Raw genomic sequence first — 20,920 nt, 5'->3', positions numbered from 1 at the left:
CGCCCGGATCTCTGGCCTAAGGTGCCTCCGGGCTGGGTGCTCCAGTCTCAGAACCTCACCCGAGAGACCTGCAGTTCTTAATATAACAAAAATTGTATACATAGATTCTTTGTGCTGATCAATACACCTTAGATACAGTTAAGATGCATATAAAACTATTCATCGTAAAACCATTGAAATATATCAATTAGAAAGAATGTGGATTTTTAAAGTTAAACTAAAGCCATCGTTTGTCATCACATTTTAAAATCAATCCTTTCAAACATGACATTACATAATATCAGTTTCCATTTGGAACAGAAAATAGAAACAAAAAAATTGATGGGTGCCCAATAATAAATTAAAGCCTCAACCACTGCTCATTAGAAGTTGGAACTGCTGTGATTTACAGGTTTAGAGGTGTGGGAATATTAGTTTAAAGCAAGCCTAAGAAATATGAAACTAATATTAAATTAATGTGACACTTCCTTGCTATGAAAACTCATGAAGTTCGGTTATGAAGATGTTATTATTAAAGTACTGTTAAAGACATAAGATACAGCCAAAAGAATTTAGAGGTACCTATGAAGAGAATCTGAAATTAATTGATGGAGAGTCTCTCCTCCAAATGGACAGTGTATGTATGAGATGTTTTTCATGCACATGTAGTGGATGAAGTTTTGAAGGTTGTGTTTGTTCGTGGGTCGCTACATCAACTACAGAGGGTATGCAGACACCATGTATGCTCACATCCTCATCAAACCCTTTGGTCTCAAGTAAATCCTTAATCTCAACATCATGAGCTATTACTATAGCAACTACTTTCAGCCAATTTCCCTGCTGTTCATTCTTCACTTCTCTGCTGACCTGAGCCTACTGTAATAGATCTTCAGATTTCAGAATGCCAGAGCTGGCTTGATAAAATCCATCTGCTCTTGCAATAATTCTAAATTGAGGGAATTTATGGTTTGGGAAGCCATTCTCCTTTGGCATACATATTTCAAACTGCTCCCATGAGACATGTAAAGTCACTTTGGATTAAACATAATTCTTTTGGCATTTTCATGGCATACTAATGATCTCTTCTACACTCTCAAAGGCTTTTCACATACGTGAACATTGCATGTGAATGTATGTGTGTGCCTTTGCCTGCCATATGTCTGAGTACTTTGTGACAATCTTGGGATGATGTTCTGCTCTCTACTGTCCTAGGCAACCACGAGGTAAGGAACAATGAGTAACAATTTATTTCACACTAGACTAAGAGTGTATTGATGCAGTGGCAGCAACATTACCAGTTTCATATCTTCACAGTGGGACCATTATGTCTCTTTACTGCACCATTGTGTAGTGTGTACTCCAGCTCTGCTGTACCTTGCTGTTTCTAAGTAGGATCCCATGCTGCTCTGTGGTTGGGAGCCTTGTTCTTAATGGATTTCTTCCTATGTAGCTACCATTTTTTGCCTCACTTAAATGGTAATTGAAGGAGTTGAGATTGGCTTCAGAGACACTGTCAGCTAGCTACCTGCTATTTCTAGATGACAGAATTTCACTTCAGCATTTAGAAAGTTAGCTGGCTTTCAATGTCCCCACAGAGGTTGGGCTCAGTTATGCCTATTTTTAAAATGCTCTAAAATATTTCCTGTTACTATGATGAGTGTTAATGTCTCAATGGTCATACTAACTGTGTTTATTTAACTCGGGTTCTGAGTTAATCAGAGAGCATAAATATCATTTCTGCTTTTCAGCTTCAAAGTGACTGCATTGATTTTCATTTCCCCATTCTTTGTGCATTTTGGCTGAATTTTTACATTCTTTTCCCTTCACTTGACTTTTATTCATAAATACTTGCTTCACTAACAAATTTCTGCATGGATGAAAGTTTATAGAATTCTATTGAAGTCTCTGAGGACTTGATTCTCTGGTTGTCAGAAAGAATGTTTTCATAGTACTCTTAAAATGAATGATGGATTTTAAAAGACAATTCTGTTCATATTCTCATCCCATTAGGTTAACATTTGACCCACTTACATACTAATTTATGGAGGTATCCTGACTAATGGATTCTGTAATGAAAACCAACAAAAAAGAAACCTGTAGAATATGTACAAATAGGGAAAGGAGTGCTTGAAAAAGGCGTGTTTAATTTCTATTAGGAGAATACGATGTTCATAACAAAAAAAATGAAGTTTTTCTACTGGTAATTCTGAAAACATTGGTATTGTGAACTTACTGCCTAACAAAATGTAAGAGCAAATGCAATAATATATTGTTTATAAAATATAGAAACCTCATGCAGTATAAATTCAAGGCAGCAATATCAAGGTTTTTATAAACTTACAAAATAAGTATATATTAGTCTAAATTTTCAAAATAAACATATTGCTAGGCAAACTTGGCTTGGACAATGGTCTAGAATGGCTGACCTCACTGGTTCACTTAGAAGCTAAGTTTGCTAAGCTTTGCTCTTTGTTCATAGTGTACTTTTTACTGTGTCTTTCAATTGATTCAATCCTATACCTATTCAATTTTCTACACAACAGTTGTGTGTCAGAACATAGTGTGCAATATGTAGTAAGTATCAGAAGAAGCAAGTAAAATTTAATTTTTTGAAATCTTGATGAGCCTACAAGCAAGAAACAATCTGAGATAAGTGAAATGCATATGTTGGGTAGAAAGCTATTCTATTGGAGTGATCTCTAATTAATCCTAATGTGGCCAATGAAACTTGGTGGTATAGGGGGAGTAAATAAATTTAGGGATTAAATCTCCTATCCACATTGTGGTGGTAGTTTAAGTTCTCTAGGCATCCTGTTTGTCATCACCTAAAACCAGATGTAGATTTATCAGATGAGTATGTGGTTACTCTGAATCACCTGGAGATATGTTAAGAGCCTGGAGATTAGAAAGTTCAGTGGGATGACTGAAGAACATCTTCCAACTTCCTCAGTCATAATAATCCTCAAAACAATGGTAGCTGATATAAAGGGATTGTTGGTAGTATATAGATAACATTGAAGAGAGAGAAACTTGAAAAATCAAAGCCCCATTTGTGACTTCTAAATAGAATATTAAATTTACAGATCTAATCAAGTTTAGAAATACATCATTTGGTGACTTTGGATTAATAAGAAACATATTTCTGGGGATATTCATTGAATTAAACTGATGCACAGCATGTTTTTTTATGAAAACATTTTACAGCATTGTAATATTATCAAAACATCTATATGCATTAAGTAATCCACAGGGTTTAGAATTAAATACTCAGTTTTAATTTGAATTTTCAAAAGGTTAGACTTAATGATCTCCTCAGTGTCATTTGACATACCCAAAACCAGATAAATTCACTACAGTCATCAAATCTGTATAGAGCAAGAACTTTTCTGAGATAAAAGCCACGTGTCTCTTTGATGGTTGACAAGCAAGACATGCAGTAAGAGTAGTGTCAACCACCCCCCCGCCCCATGCTGGAGTCAGTCACATAGCTGTATTTAGCAGCTGAACCTCTTCTAACTTTTACTGTTGAGATAGGTCCAGAGTCTGAGTTCTACACTTAATACTGATACTAGTTTTTCTCTAAATGTAATTGTGTGGCAAAATTTACGTTATGTTTTGTTATCTCACATATGGGGTTACTTGTAGCAATTTGAGTGAAAAGAAATTTCCCCCACATTTATCAATGTAAAACAGCAACCACTTTTTAGTTCACACTTGTGTTGGTCTGAAAAATTTATTTTACCTTTCTGCTCAGGCTATCCCACAATTGGAAGGAGGGATTCAGCTAGGCTGAGATCTTATCTGGAGGCTGTTGGAAAAATCTGTTTCAAACTACATGTTGGTTGTTGGCAGAATTAAAGCCCATGTGGTTGCAGACCAAATCCACTGGCTATTAACTGGGAACCAGTCTCACCAACCAGCATTTATCTATGTATTTATAGCCCAAATGTTGTCTCCTTTTCAGTACCCTCATAATAGGGTTCCTCTCTCCATCCCCATTCCCCTTCACCTCTGAGTGAGTGCCCTCCCCACATATTCCTTTACCCTGGTGCACCAAGTCTTTGTATGATTAGGCACATCCTCTCCCACTGAGTTCAGACAGGGCAGCTCTCTGCTGCACATGTGCCTAGGGCCTCATACCAACTCTTTAGTTGGTAGCTCAGGCTCTGGGAGCTCCCAGAGGTATAGGTTAGTTGACATAGTTGGTCTTCCTGTAGGATTGCTATCATCTTCAGGGCCTTCAGTCCCTCCTCTAACACTTCTGTAGGGTACCCAACCTCCGTCCAGTGTTTGACTGTGGGTACAGGATCATATCATATGATTGGGCCCATACCAAATGGCCCTTCCTTCCTTTTCAAAAATTCATATCATTTTTTAAATTTATTTTATAGGTTATAGGTTTCTGTGATGGTGAATCTTGGTTGCCAATTTAATGGCATCTGGAGTCAATTAAAAATCTTCTCTGTTTTATCTTATTGCCTTCATGTCTCCTTGGTTAGTTAATTATACTGCTTGGGAATTCATTTACTCTATTCACAAATTCATATTATCTTGTTTGCTAATTCATCTATTCTGTTGTACTATGGCTACTACATTGCTTCACTGATAACAGAACCCAGGTACTTATGGCTTCCAAAGTAGACTGAAGACCTACAGTTCTTGAGGAATCCTATATGCCTTCAGCACCTGATTTGGACTACAGAGGCTCAGGACCATGGAATGGGCAGCTAGCACATTCTGAGCTTCTTCAAAGTGAAGGAAACCACTGATGAACTACCAATATTATATTATGTAAGCCACTGTAAGAAATCCCTGTCATTCTTTACCTCCCCATGTGTCTGTCTCTGTCTCTCTCTCATCTATTTCTCTGTGTCTGTTTGTCTCACAGGTTCCTCATGTGTAAGAAACCGTATTTGTCTTTGTGAGCTCCACTTTTGTCTCTGAGTAAAATGATCTCCAGACTTCCCATCCACTTTCTTGCAGATTGAATAATTTCAGTTTATTCATGGATGAAAAAATCTTCACCCAACATAAGCACCAAATTTTCTTTATCCATTCATCTATTAAAATCAAAAGGCTTCTGTACAACAAAGAAATAATTGATAGAGTGAGGAGACTGTATAGGATAAGGAGAAAAATCTTCCTATTTTGAAAGTCATCTCTGCTTAATGATATTGTTTAGTTATGAAAGTTCATCTCACCATCCACACAGTAGTAGGGAAAAGTAGAATGTGCTAATTATCAAGTGCCAGAATCTTGAAGAATCTCTCAAACTTTCTGAGCAACACACAAGGTAAATCCTCATAAGACTTCCAAAGAACCATTTCCACATGGTTCAGTGTCAACTCAAATCTTGGCTATTGTACTGGTGTGTATGCTGTGAATTTATTTGTGTGCACAATGTTGCCAACAGGATAAGTATTCCTGGCAGACTACATGATATTATGTCTGAAGCCTCCTCTCTATCTCCTCCTAGTTAATTAAGCTCTTTCCTTTATCTGGCACATTCTTATCCAAGAAAGTTGTCAATTTATATGCTTATTTACCAAGTCTGTACTGAAAGCTACAATTTTAAAACATCATTCCATCTCAGTTTATAGTCCATTTCAACCACTTCTATAGATTATTGCATATCTCTCTCATCTATAATCTCTTCATTATCTTACCAATTATCACTATTCAAAATGTTTTTGTTGGTAACATCATCTGCCTTTTTACATTGAAATATGATCTTAGGAAGTCTGGGATATTTTTTCTTGCTTTCTTTTCTACCTTGAATTAGTTTTCCCAGTGTTCAGAGAAGCTTTTAGGTTTTATTAGCCACTCAGTGATTGTTTGGTTGAAAGGATAAATTAAGTCTGTATTTGTTTAAAATCTGCCTCTTGCACTAGAAGAGTAGTTCTAGAATACTGGAGGGATTTGTTTTTCTTTTAAGTACTTTATCTCCAAGTCAAGTAGATAAATGTCATGTATTATTTATTGAATTTGTAGATCATAATTAACTTGAACATAAAACAAATGAAAGGTAGACTGACAGGCAAGCTCATAGTTTTGTCTTAGATAATATAAGCATGCAAATGCACACACAAAGAAATAAAATAATAATGCTTAAATAATGAAAAGTTTAAAAAATGTTCAAGACTTAATATATCACTGTGGTATGGGAGGCCAGGAAGTAAATTGTGAAGAAATGTTGGTTAACGGACAGGTCAGAACTGAAAGCAGTACATCTGTAAGCTGTGCTATGTTCAGTTCTCATAGATTTGTGACTTTTAATTTTTTAGATACATAAAATAGACCTAGTGCAATTTGTTGACACATTAGACTATATTAATCATTCTAATATTTGTATTAATTGTGACCTATATGTATGAAATAATTTGTTTCAGTCAGTGATAAAACATACAAATTCCACTAGTACTGATTGTTATGGTTACATAATATAGTGTTTGGATGGTATGAAAGGAAGGTGCTTAATCTAAGAGAGGACACTTGGAAAGTTTACCATAGGTGTCTGTGGTAGTTTGACTGAGGACTGTCTGCCATAGGCTCATGTATTTGAACATTTGGTCCCCAGTTTTTGGTGTCATCGAACTTTGAGGAGTTGGAGACTTGCCTGAGGAAATAAGTCACTTGAGGCTGTCTAAGAGTTTATAACCCCCCATGGATATCAACCTGTCTTGGCACATCAAGTTGCTATAGAACTAGGCATACAGCATCTTCTTCTGTTGAGCCTGGACAAAGCAGTCCAGTTAGGGGGACGGGACTCAAAGGCAGGCAACAGCATCAGAGATAGCCTCTCTTCCAGTTGTTGAGAGTCCCACATAAAGACTACCTGCACATTTATTACGTATCTGTAGGGGGTAGAAGTCCATCCGATGTGTGCTCTTTGGTTGATGATTCAGACCAATTTCACTTATGAATATTGATGCAAAAGTACTCAAATTGTAGCAAAGAAGGATGTTACAAAATGCGAACATTTGAAGTGTCAAGACATGCATGTGAATTAAAGGGGAGAAATGTTTGAAAATCATTAAGCAACAGAAATAGAAAAACAATATATGCCCAAGGAAAGGGAGGTGGAAATACACAGTGTTCTAGAGATGACTAATGATAAAACAACAATGTCAATCAGCAGGTCAATATACCCTAGATACTCACTAAGTATACTGCAGGGGAGACCACTATCTAGACTGTCACATGAAGTTCTGCTTTAGTTTGTTTTCAACTCACTTTTCATGCATGCTTCTTTGCTATGTACAACTCATATACTAGAATGTAGCTTTCATCAAATTCATTGACTATTTTTGAGTCTATTGGTTTATGATATATAGAAGCATTCAGTAAATATTCACTGAAGTAATAAAGGAATAAATTGATTCTACACAGGAAAGACATTCCAGCTGCTTTCTGCAGATGAATCACTTACATGGATATTTATAAATAACACCTAACAGATTCATCAATACTTATAATGAGGTTGCTTAAAAATAAGACCTATTCAATTAAGAGAGCATTGCTTTATTTAATTAAAATTACCAATACAACCAAGGTTAAGAATATTTTAAACTATGTTTAATTTCATGTTTAGGTAATTGTATAACTTATTTAATACTTTGCGTTGATTAAAAGATCAGAAAACAATCATTTTAAAGGAGTTAGCTCAACAAACCAAGTCTTATAGGTTTTCTCTTACAGTCTTGCTGGAGATCAGGGATGAGGCAGAAAACAGGAAACGATACAGAATGGATGAAATAGAATAACTGGAGCTGTTAATATGATCAAAGCCACAGTGTATGTCTGGGTGGAATGCCCCAAAGGGTGGATTTGTTCATCTTGTGTACACTGTGATAATGATGATAAATGTAACAACATATATATACACATATATGGGTTTACATATATACATACGTACATACATACATACATACATACAGAGGTATAGACTTTTTTGGTGAAGTACTTTTTACTCTCAAGAGAAAGCTACTTGCAGGTTGCTTGGCATTGAAACAGTGTTTCCCAGTTACTGGGCATTAGAAATTGATATAGAGTCTTATCTTTGCTACTAGATAATTGGGGGACTTTGGCTAAACAATTAAGCAGGATTGTGATAATACAGAAACAAGGGATTGTTAGGAGCTTGAGTTTACTATAGGAAAGCTGGCAAAGAGCACAGACAGCACCTTCCTCCGGCAGAAGACGTGCTGGCTGCTTTTGCTTATTTCTAAGATAAAATTGTGTAAGTGAAACCTGTTCCATTCTCTGCAATGCTTTGGCAGTTGGTACATTTTTATGTGTCCGATTTCCAGACTCAGAGCTCCCAAAGCCTTGTGGTTCCATTTTCAATCTTCAAATGATTTAACATTGATGCATCTATTTTCAGTTTTCTGAAATGTAATAATTAAGCAGTAAAAGTTTACACACTGTCACTTTGCACACATCAGAGTGAATGTTACCCAGTCTGCTGACCTACAAAGATACTATGAATCAATTGGAGCATCTCTGAATTTTTAAATGATTATTAAAACATGAGATCCATGTAGGTATACAGTATGTACAACAGTACAATGACTACATACGGGTTGACTAGCACTTATATCGTCTTAAGCACTAATAACCTTTATGTTTTATGAACATCTGTGCTCATATTTTCTACTCCTTTCTTCTATCTACCCTTCAATGACATGAGGAACAAAAGCTGATGCTCCCTCTACTTGGTGGTCTTCATCTTCCCTTTTGCTAATCCTTACTTCCCTTGCCCTTCATCATTGCTAGCAAATTCTATTTTACTTGAGTCTTCTGTGACATAATTTTCTGGTTGAGTGAATTGTGATAACTGTCTTTTTGTGTCTCTCTTACTATGCTTAACAAAGTGACATGCAGTTCTATCCTATGTTGAGACTTCATGGATTATTATTATTATTATTATTATTATTAATCATTCCATTCATTTACATCTAAAATGATATCCTCCTTCCCTGTTACTCCTCCACAATACCCCATCCCATCCACCCTCTCCTCCCTCTCCTTTGCCATTATGATGGTGCTCCCCCACCTACTCCTGTCCCATTGCTCCAGCATCCCACTATGCTGGGGCATCAAGCTTCCACAGGACCAAGGCATCTTATCTACTCCCATTGATGTCAAACAAGACCATCCTCTGCTACATATGTATCTGGAGCTCTGGATCCCTCCATATCCACTCCTTGGTTGATAGTCTAGTCCCTGGGAGCTCTGGGTAGTCCACCAGCTGACAATGTTCTTCCTATAGGGTTGCAATCCCCCTCTGCTCCTCCAGTTCTTCCCATAGCATTGCCACCAGGGTCCCTGAGCTCACTCGGATGGTTGGCTGCAAGCATCCTCATCTGCATTGGTTAGGTGCTGGCAGAACCTCCCAGGGAATAGCCACACCAGGTTCCTTTCAGAAAATACCTCTTGACAACAGTCTCACGGGGATATCTTTGGAAAATTGTATCATATCCTTCAATTTCCCATCAGAACATTTCTGGATCATATGGTAGTTTTGGATTTGCTTTTAACAGGAATATGTATACTATTTTTCCTAGTTATCTGCGCCAAATTATATCTTGGCCAACATTGTACAAGTATTCCCCTCTGGGTACACCTTGAACAGGATTTATTATTCTATTGACTTTTTTATACTAGCCACTCTCCACAACTGCTTTGTAATCACAGAATAACTTTGTGTGATATTTTAAAGGTAAACTAGTTAAATAAAAAAAGTTAGAGTAATATAAGGTATTGGTCAAATAGCACTTGTATTTTTAAAACCTTTGCAAAGTTAATGCTCTGGCTTCTCTGAAGACAAAAGAATCTATGAAACTCTTTTTGAATCCAAGATGAGTCCTACCAACTCTAGGGCTGTCTTTACTGTCATAGGAAGGAGGCTGTAGTCTGTGAATGGCGCAGAGGCTAAACTGTCTAGGCCAAACCTACAGCATACACAAAGTTGAGGAGGGCATTCTTAGGCTAGGTCTTGTAAGGCCCTCACTAAGATATGATAGTTCCCTCTCAGTAAATATTTACCTGTGTCATGACAAATGTTAAACATGAGTCCTTTTGAAAATCATCTTAAATCAGATAAGGCCAAAAATTTTCCAATACCAACACAAAATAGTTCACACAAAGACTAAGCACATCAAATTGCCCAATGACAGAGAACCACTAATATGGACATACATGTTCAACCAATTCCACTTCACTCGAAATTTCTTGTTAATAAAGCACATTTTTGTACTTTGTGGTATTCAACTGCTCTAAGCCACAACATGGACTTACCTGAGTATTTCTATTAACAGATCTGTTGGGGTCCCTCAACTGCAAGACATCACTTGCATCTTGCCACTGCAGATTCAACTCATGCCTTCTGTGCCTGAACCAAAGACTCACTACTAGGATTACAGAGGAAGCTACACCTACAGGCTGGCACGTATACAGCCTGAGGACATCTGTTGTTGACCTCCTCCCCCACTGTGGACTGTGCCTCCAGCCATTCCCCAGAGTCGAGACCTGCGGGATGCCGAGCCTCCACTTTCAGCCCAGCAGCCAGCTTCCCTTTCAGACTCTTCCTGACTCCTCCCGAATTCCTTATGTTATTCAAATGTCATTGTAACCTAGAGATTCAGTTATGCTCTCTTGTATATAAATGCTGAACCCCCAAAGTAAAGGAGAGCCTTGATTGGAAACCCTCAACTTGGCTTCGTGTCCTTTTGTTCTCGAACTCTGTGTTTCAGGTCTCCTTTCTCCCTTCGGTCGAGACAGAACCCGGTTCATGAAACTGCGAGACAGTTTCACAGATCTATATGTATGTTTTTATTATGTGATTACCAAGTATATGTAAAACTTTTCAACTAAATCCAAGAGCTGAAACACTTAAATATATCTGTTATGACCTACCTTTAAGATGACAGCATGGTTCTACATGTCCCCGAATCACAGCTTCCTTCTTGATTTACACATGCACATGCAAATAAACACACACACATACAGAGAGAGAGAGAGACAGAGACAGAGAGAAAGAGACAGAGAGACAGAGACAGAGAGAAAGAGACAGAGAGACAGAGACAGAGAGACACAATAAGAGAGACAGTGACAAAGAGAGACAGTGACAGAGAGAGACAGAGAGAGAGAGAGAGAGAGACAGAGAGAGTATTAAATACCTTTTAATAGAGTGGAGAGCAGTTTGGAGCAAGTACCTATTGGGATCTAGCAGATTTTTGTCTATACAGTGTTTAGTGGCATCTATCAAGCAGACTATATAGGAAATATGACAGTACAGAATTTCCATTTACTTCCATTTGTGATTATTAAAAACTGTAGATATGATCTATGCATTACACAGTGTGATTCTCAGCTGGATTTAGAATGTATAGTATTACGACATACATCATGGTTGATAGTCATCTTGCAAATGGATCATTTCAACAGTTATGATTCAGTGTAAAACTTCTCAGCAAAATAATGATGGCATACCTACCTGATTTAGGAAAAATATCAACTATAGAATGTCAAAAGAAGGATGAAGTTACAGGACAAATGCATCTTTATGTGATACCATTTGAGTATTTGAAGCTAAGGATTTTATTGTAGAGTTTGAAACTCAGGAACTCAAACATGTATGGGTACTATTAACAGCAGAGTTGTTTTTTATTAGAGGCAAAACCTTTTTCTAGGCATCCAAATAAAGCAGTCCATCAAAGATTTAAATCTTTAAATCACCAGTCATACAAACAAGAAGAGGATGCGGTTGAGTCCTAAGAAACAAGATTGGTCGCATAGTTGTCAGTTTGTCTTAACGAATGACATTTAGAGGTGTGGCTTCTCCAAGTATATATAAATGTCCTTGTGGAGTTGCACTGACAACATTGTCCTACAACTACAAAGGAGACCTACCACTCCCAAAACCATGAGCTATTACAGTGGCTACTACGGAGGCCTGGGCTACGGCTATGGTGGCTTTGGAGGCCTGGGCTGTGGCTATGGCTGTGGATCTAATAGCATCCACAGACTGGGCTATGGCTGTGGCTATGGAGGCTTCGGATATGGCTCTGGCTATGGAGGCTTTGGATATGGCTCTGGCTATGGAGGCTTTGGATATGGCTCTGGCTATGGAGGCTACGGATATGGCTGTGGCCGCCCTTCATGCTGTGGAGGATATGGATTCTCCAGCTTCTATTGAATAAATATTTGAACCTACAACCCGTGGATTAGTCTTCTGTGTTGCCTTGATTTTGTAAGAATCTGTATCCTGTGACCTTCATACTTTGTTTATTCTTTATCTATTATTTTGCTACCTTTTGGAATGAAAGGTTTGTGTAAATAATGTGGAGAATATTAGATGAAGTCAATATTTTTGAGTGTTGATCTTCAGGAACCCACTTCTGTTCTGGTTGGGGTGTCATTATGTTCTCACAAACTTTAATAATAAAGTATTTCTGACATAGTTCATTTGTCTTGAACATCAATTCTATAATAATAATAATAATAATTATAGTTTATTTATAATGATAACCAGCTACATGTTTTTTCGTAGGTAAAATGTTCAATGAAGGTTGATTTTATGACCCCTTCTTCTCTCTGCTTTCAGCTCTCCCATCTGTTCCCACTGTTCTTTTACCTACCTTTTCTTATCAGCTGTCTGTGTCTTCTTCATCACCCTTAGTTACAAATGTCTGTATTTTATTTCCTTCAAAATATAATTACTGTATGTCCAAGAATTCAAGAAACATTTACTGAAACAGTTCAATATAGCTTTCCTTTTTAAGTTGGTTATAAGTGTTAAGCTAGGAGATGGACGTCTTTTCATTTATTCTGTTCACTAATGCTTAAAATATTTCAAAATAGAGAAAGAAAACAAACATTTCAAACTAAGAAACTTTCCTAAAACGAAATGAAATCCATTTTATTCTGATTTAAATATGCATGATTCTATTTAGTGAAGCCTATTACATGATTGAAATTTAAGTAATCAGAATAATTTTAAGTCTTCTATTAGAATTGAATCTACTATCAAAAAATGCTCCCAAAATGTAATTGTAAGTTCAATTTTTCCCACTGGTCAATTCCAACAGCTTGTTATTTTGGAGATAAATAAAAGTTGGAATACTTTTTATATGTTTTAGGTTGAAAATGTCTTAATGTAAAACATGGTAATATCCTCTGGGGAGAAAGTAAAAGGCTATTGTTTTTTAATAACTTAAATACCATTCTTAGAAACAATTCAACTATTTTTTTCTAATAATATTTCAAAAAGGTAGTGTACTTCATGTCTGAATTTTATTTGAAGACATCTAAGACATCTTACCATTCGATAATCTGCAGCATAATTTAATAAAAGCACAAATTTAATTACATAAATCAAATTAATATTCCCAAAGCTAATCTTAAGCTTTGAAGTTGTTTACTTCAGAATTGGGTTAAAATGAATCAAAGTCTAATAATTACTTTCTCTTTAAAGAATGTGGGACACTTTCCCTCTTTTATATTATTTGTAAGTTTTTGTTATTGCTAAACACCAGTTGTTTTCAGTTGTTGTTTTAACAGGTATAACTGCATTACTTGAAGGTATTAAAAAGAAAACATGGTGTCAGTAATTTAAATCTTTATTTACTCTAACATTTATAATTTTGTAGGGCAAAATATTCAAATTCTGTTTTTCTAGTTTTCTTGAGTTATGCCATACATGACTACTACACTATACTGAACTACATCACCTTCCCATACCTTAAATGCAGCTTGGTGCTCATCAATGAGACCTACCCAACGTGGCTCTTCTCTGCTCTCTTCAGAGTATCGTAACCAGCTTTCTCCCCTTCACCTCAGTTAGAGCATTGCTCTATCTCATGCACGAGTGAGAACATCTGTTACATGATTGAGAACTGAATCCAATGGCATATGGCAGCTGTCATTCGTTTGTTAAAAGTTGCTTTTATTTTCCAGGGAATGGGGTTTTGTAGTTTACTGTCTATGGCTTCTTCTAGCAGTTCCAGTATTTCAGGTTTTACATTGATGTCTTTGACCTATCTGGAATTAGTTTTTGTGTAGGTGACAGGTCCTGGTGTAACGTCATTGTCCTAATGTGGACATCAGTTTTTCCAGCACCATGGTTTGAAGACGCTGCCTTTTCTACACAGTACGCTTTGCGTGCCTTTGTCAGATATTAGACAGCTGTTAGACATACTCAGGTTTGGTTTTTTCATTTGTTTCCATTGGGCTAAGTATCTATTTGCACTAAGTTTACAATGTTTTATGAGATCTGGAAGGACAATTTTTCCAGCATCATTTGTTTTGCTCAGAATTGCTTTGGAAAGCCCAGATCTTCTGTGTCAGCATAGGACTGCTTGCTACCATAATTGATAAGTGGCATCTCACAGATCAACGGTGACAAATTTGCACAACCAAGAAAAAAAATGCAGTTAAGAGAAGCACCACAAAGTGAAAGAGAATCTTTGCAAGGTTTACACGGAACTGATGCAAGATTAGTATCTAGGTTTTATAAAGAACTCACTAATTAAACAAACAGACTACAACAGCAACCACAACCCCCCCAAGTCCATTAAAGAGCCAAATTACAAATAAACCAATAAAAAGTGGACTATGAATATGAGGCAATATATCTCAAAAGAAAAATAAAGTCCGTAAAAAATATCCAAAGCAGTGTTCATCATTCTTAGTAATGGTAAATTAAAATCTTTTAATTTGCCATTCTTAGTATGGCAAATTAAAATCATTCTAAGATTTCATCCTACCTAGTCAGAATGGTTAAGATCAGCTAAGAACTGACAAAATTGCTGGAAATGTGGAGAAAGGGAGGCTGTCATTCACTGGTTGTTGGACCGCAAGTTTGTGCATATCCTCTGGAATTCACTATGCATAATTATACCATATTAATCACAAGTATATATGCCCAAAATCACCTATTATTCTACCCCACAAAAACCTGTTCAACTCTGTTCAATGTCTCTCTGCTCAAAATAGCTAGGAAATGGAAGCAACTTTAATTTCCTTTTCCTGAATAATGGATAATGAAGATGTGGTACATTCACAATATGGAATACTCTTCAGCTAGAAAGAATAATGACATTTTCAGGTACATAGGTAGAACTAGAAAATATTATATTGATTCAGATAACCCAGACCTATAAAGACAGACACTTCTTATTTTCTTTCATCTCTGCTTCCTAGATCCAAATCTTCAGGTACGAGTGCTTATACCTGGAATAACTGCAAAAATTAGGATATAAAAAGGGAAAGAGTGCTTTAGAGTGGAATATTAGGATATAAATGATATGAAGAGGAATGATAAAAATGCTTTCCCTGTTCAACACTCCCATCCACATTTAAACCATTTACATCTAGCATTCCCTCCTATACTTGCCTATCATACTGCTTTATGAATACTTACGCTTATGCAAATAGTCTACTGTAGCTCTCAGCCTTAGGAAGCCTCTTTTTTTCAACACATGACTACCAAAGTCCAGGCTCAAGACCATCAGATTCTTAACAATTGACACTGTGGAGTGCTCAGCACTGAGCAGTACATCTATAGCAACTTCTCCAAGGTCCAGAGAACACTGTGGAAGGAAGGGTGAAGTCTGTAAGAGCCAGAGGATGAGAGGTATTCTGTAATGCTGTCTTCTGGATATGACTCAGACATTGAACTCATGAGTATGCAGACATGAACTTCATGAAAGTAGGAGACATTGTGAAGAAGGAGGAGGGGGTCATCGGAAGTGGGAGAGAGACAGGAGAGTGGGGTAGGTAAAAAAATATGATAAGACATTATACACAAGTCAGAAACAAAAATAAAAAGGATATATTAAATAGCCAGCTACTGTATGAAAACATGTTAGTTCAACAGCACTCAAGATCTGAGAAATGCATACTCACATTTGAGTTTGAGTTAGTACTGTTCAACCACTTGAATGGCAAACCCCTCAATATTTGTAACTGTCCAGAGGGTTCATATCAGAGGGGACTTCTGCACAGTATCATGGAGAGTACACATAATAAAAACACTTTAGAGCTTTTTTTAAAAGCTGCACATTCATATTTCTTATGACACTGTAATTTCACTCCTGGGAATGCATCCAACAGATATGAGTGTATATAATCATGAAAACAAATATATAAAGATATTCATAGAAGTTTTATTTACAGCCAACCCAAATTGAAATAAAGCCAACTTTCCAGGTTGGATATCAAATAATTGCTATGCAAATCTTGTGGCAAGTTTCTCCACATCTGTGATGAGGAGCAATGTTTCTCTATGTGAAACAATAGGAGAAACCACACCTGTGCTGAAAAGAATAGCCACTGTGTGGTCGTGTGAATAAAACCTTCAGGACTGATGTGATGGTATGTGCCTGGAGTTATTGTAGCTCATTACGCTGTGCTTGTTTGATGACCCTGGGTACCCTGTTATTTTCTGAGAGGAGACAGGTGTGAATATGGGGTCGAGTGGTGCTGGTGGGAGGACTGGAGGGAGAGGATGGTGGAGAAAATGCAGTTAGGGTGTAATGTGTGAGAGAAGAGTAAAAGCCACGACCACCAACAAAAACTACAATATACATAATATATATACATATGTACATATATAATATACACATGTGGAAGATGGGAAGCTTCATAGGGAGCTGGGAGCTGGTATAATAAATATTACTAAGATAAAACTTTTTAATAGTTCTCAGATGTAAATTCCAAGAGGTGCTCTGTGTCTCCTTTAGGTTTGGTGTGTTTCTAAAGAAAAAAAAGAAGAAACTCTAGAATTAATAATGTGGATACTTTCTTTAATAATGTTGGATACTTATTACCCATCACTTCCCATTACAATACTCTGTGTGTGTTTAGAATGAAAATAGGCATTATTACAATATAATAAAATGTTTATTTGCATAATAAAAAGAACTTCAAGGCAGGGCAAAAGAACACATTTACCATACCAATGCTGTAATTTCATCTTGTCTGTTCCACCAGCACTGGCTTTCCCATTCCACACCTCCCTCCTCTGAGGGATCAGGACAACTAGTTTGGAGAATTTGTTTCCTTTTCCTTCTTCTGAAAATAACTTTGTGAATGGATATCTTTCATTAAACTTTTTAAACAAAAGTTGCATCGCATACATTCGTTATTGTACTGTATGTATTTCTTGGAATTAATTTTTGTGCTTGTGTGTCTGTGTGTGATTATACTATCTGTCTGTGGTTGTCCATGGAGTCCAGAAAAGGGTGTCAGAGCCTATGAAGCTGGAGTTACAGGTGGTTCTGAGTTGCCTTATGGATGGCCTGGGAACTGAACTTAACTCTTTCTAAGAGCAGTAAATGCTGCTATTTGTTGAGCTAATTGATACCCCATGCTCTGTGAAAAACACAAAACAGAAAAGAAACAAGAACAAAATAAATAAACAACAGTAAATTGTTGAAAGCAGTTCATGTTAAGTGTTTAATATCTTTTCTAAGGTATTTGCATATTCCTCATTATTTAAAGTATTTAAAGCTTGGATATACTCCATTTTGAAGTATACCGTAGTGTATTCAACTATTTTATTTCCCATTCTCACATTTCCTTTGACATTTCATGATCAACAGTATTGTAAATAGTCCCAGAAGAAAGTAGTATGTGGGTGATGTGATGGTTAATCTTGATGGCCCATTTGATAGGACTTTGACTAATGTAGAAGACAACTTGCTAGGAATATTTCAAGGTAGTTTCTAGATAGGGTTGAGGTAGTTTATAAGAGGCATGAAGACATAACCTAAGTGTGGGCAGCACTTCTGCTGGGGCCTCTAATTGAATATAAAAATATAAAAACAAGCTGAGTACCAATATGCACTACTGTTTGCTTCCTACATGTGACAAGCCAGCTCATGCTCTTGTCAGCATGACTTCCTGGCCATGAGACATGGTACCCTGATATCATGATTCAGGATAAACACATCCCTCCTTTCTGAACTTGATTTTTATAAAATATTTTGCTGCAGTAGTGAGAAAACAACTAATATAGAAACAGATAACAAAGAGTAGAGCCCCTACTCTGGTAAGTCTAGTATTCTTGAATAAATCCTATTTCCTCTTGTATTATTTTTAGAATGATATTATATTTTATTTGCTAATCTTTTCTTTAGTGTTTTTTGCATGCATATTCATAAACAATCTCTTTCTGTGCTATGGTTATTGAGTTTAGATAAAAATTCTCTCAGTCTCAGAAAAAGTATTTGAAGACATATTGACTTTTAGTGTCATAGAACAATATATGTTGAATATCTATTATCTCTTTGATGTTTTAGCAGAAGATCTCTGAAATGAATGCATCTTGTAGCACACACTTGCACGTGTGTGTGTGTGTGTGTGTATAGAGGGGTATACAATAGTATCATACAACTTGTATGGGTGAGTCTGTGAGTGTCTGTGTGAGTATATGTGTGTTGGAGTATATATTATCATCTTGTACCGTGTGTGTGTGTGTGTGTGTGTGTGTGTGTGTTTGTGCTTGTAAAGGAACATATACTTCATCATGGAGCATATGTGTCTGTATAGAAGAGTGTTCATTTCATTGTGTAGTATGTGTGTGAGCATGTGTGAGTGTGTGTGTAGAAGGGTGTACACTGCATCATATTGTATATATGTGTATGTGTGTGGTATATGTGTGTATGTGTGCGTTGTTGTGTGTGTAGAGGAGTTTACATGTGCTATGTGTTTTTTATTCCTTCTTAAAGGAATATAAGAATTATTAATTCATCATTCATGTAAAATATATAATGTAATTCTGCAAGCTGCAGCAATCTGTGAGACCCTGAATCACCTAACCTCACCTAAATGGCAAATCTAAGAGTTGATACCAAAGACATAAAGGCAGGCTGGTAAATGACTGGTTGATGATAATTAACTGAATGTCTTAAATAGTGAACAGGAGTACAGGTGCTTTGTTTTTTCTTACTTTATCTAGCAAAGATTAATCTTTCTCAGTAAAAGCAAAGGGAGTTTTTAATGCTACCATGAAACATGATTTTGGAGCATTTAAGGAAGCAGTACATAATTGTTTATGCATTATAATGTACAGTATACCATGAATATGAATGATGATGTAAGTTGATGGAATAACAGAGAAAATAAGGGAGCACTGACTCGGGGTTTTGCTGATGCTACTAATGAGCCTTTGACAAAATCCAACACCCTTTCATTTGAAAAGTCTTGGAAAGATCAGGAATTAAAGGCACAAACCTGAACATAATAAAAGCAATATTCAGCAACTTAATAGCCTACATCAAATTACATAGAAAGAAACTTGAAGCACAATCCCACTATAATCAGGGACAAGAGAAGGCGTCCCATTCTTTCCCTGTCTATGTAATATAGCACTAGAAACTCTAGCCAGAGCAATAAGGCAACAAAAGCGATCAAGGAGATAGAAATTTGAAAGGAAGAAATCAATATGTTACTATTCAAGGATGATATGAGAGTATATGTGAGCAACCCCCAAAATTCTACCAGAGAACTACTGCTGATAAACAACTTCAACAAAGTTCTGGATATAAAATTAACTCAAAGAAATAATTAGCCCTCCTTTATACAAACAATAAATAAGGTTAAGCAAGAAATCAGGGAAACACCACCATTTACAATAGCCACAAATAATACAAAATATCTTGGTGTATCTCTAACAAAACAAGTGAAATATTTATAAGACAAGAAGATCTCCCATGCTCATAGATTGGTAGTGTTATCATAGTGAAAGTGGCCATCTTACCAAAAGCAATCTAGAGATTCAGTGCAATTCCCATCAAAATTCCAACATATGTTTTTACAGACTTTGAAAGACCAATTTTCAACTTCATATGGAAAAACAAAAAAATCCAGTATCACCCAAAATCTTCTGAACTATAAAAGAACTTCTGAAGAAATCACCATCCATGACCTGAAGCTGTACTAAAGGGCAATGGTGAAAAAAAAACCAAAACGCATGGAATTTGTCTAGAAACAGACAGTTTGATCAATGGAGTAGAACCGAAGGCCTAGCAATAAAGCCATACTCCTATGGACACTTGAATTTTGAAAAATAAGACAAAATCAAGTGTTTTTAAATATGAAGAAATTAGCAATGCAGAATTTGGTACACCTGTCAACTGCCCTGATCTGGGTGTATATCTTTTCTCTATATTCTAGAGAAACTTTATGTCATAACAAAGAAACTGTCTGGAGCATAGCTCTCCACCACAGCCCTGGTGCTCTTGCTCCACCACTGTGCTATCCACTGGGTGGTGGGGATATGAAAAGAATTGGAAAATATTGACTCTAGTCCTGCCAGAGGTCCAATACTCTGGGCGAAGACTCAAGTGTCAGTTTGCGCTCTGCTCTGTCACTGGATGGGTGTCTGCATCCCAGTCCTTGGAGAGCAGAGAACAGCTGAGGGAGTCACAGGTTCTAGCACCTTGGGAATCCAGGCGAGGCTGGACACCTCATAGGAGCTGAGAACAAATTGGGGGCCCCAGGGCAGCTCAGTCCACCCTGGGGCAGAAGGGAGTGGGGGCAGGGGCAGGAAGCATTGGCCAGGTGGTTTGGGTGTGGCATGCGGAAGTAGGTGTGGGAGTTCTCAGTCTGATCTGAGGCTGCAAGTGTGGGCCCACTCGGTGTGTCTAGTTGAAAAGAGGCAATGGGTGATTATAAGATGCTTTATTATAGAAAGGAGAGAGAAGAGCTAAGAAAGTAGGGGCCTGCCATCTTCACTTGGCCATGCGAGCCACGGACAGAGAGGGGGAAAGGAGAGATGAAGAGAGAAGAGGAAGGGAGGACAGGAGAGGGGAGGGGAGGGGAGGAGAGGAGAGGAGAGGACAGGACAGGACAGGACAGGACAGGAGAAAGAGAAGAAGAGAAGAGAAGAGAAGAGAAGAGAAGAGAAGAGAAGAGAAGAGAAGAGAAGAGAAGA

General features: G+C 37.0%; 1 protein-coding gene across 2 annotated transcripts; it reads left to right on the top strand.

The window, feature by feature from the left end:
- Positions 1-11,905: 11,905 nt before the first annotated feature.
- On the top strand, positions 11,906-12,178 carry LOC116086562 (keratin-associated protein 16-3-like). Of its 2 annotated transcripts, none has more exons than XM_031364770.1 (2): positions 11,906-11,963; positions 12,060-12,178. In XM_031364770.1, exons 1-2 carry the CDS (start codon positions 11,906-11,908, stop codon positions 12,176-12,178), a joined length of 177 nt encoding a protein of 58 aa, XP_031220630.1. The 2 variants fall into 2 exon arrangements, with proteins under 2 accessions (XP_031220630.1, XP_031220629.1); XM_031364769.1 differs by having other exon boundaries at positions 11,906-12,032; positions 12,114-12,178.
- The last annotated feature ends 8,742 nt before the right edge of the window (positions 12,179-20,920 follow it).

Source organism: Mastomys coucha, unplaced genomic scaffold, assembly GCF_008632895.1.
Source record: "Mastomys coucha isolate ucsf_1 unplaced genomic scaffold, UCSF_Mcou_1 pScaffold12, whole genome shotgun sequence".
Taxonomy (NCBI): Eukaryota; Metazoa; Chordata; class Mammalia; order Rodentia; family Muridae; genus Mastomys; species Mastomys coucha.
This window is presented reverse-complemented; position numbering and strand designations above follow the sequence as displayed.

Bases quoted from the DNA above. Each gene is read 5' to 3' on its own strand.
- LOC116086562 (XM_031364769.1), top strand. From the start codon at position 11,906: ATGAGCTATTACAGTGGCTACTACGGAGGCCTGGGCTACGGCTATGGT. The intron at 12,033-12,113 runs GCTTCGGATATG...CTGGCTATGGAG, and splicing joins CTATGGCTGTGGCTATGGAG to GCTACGGATATGGCTGTGGC.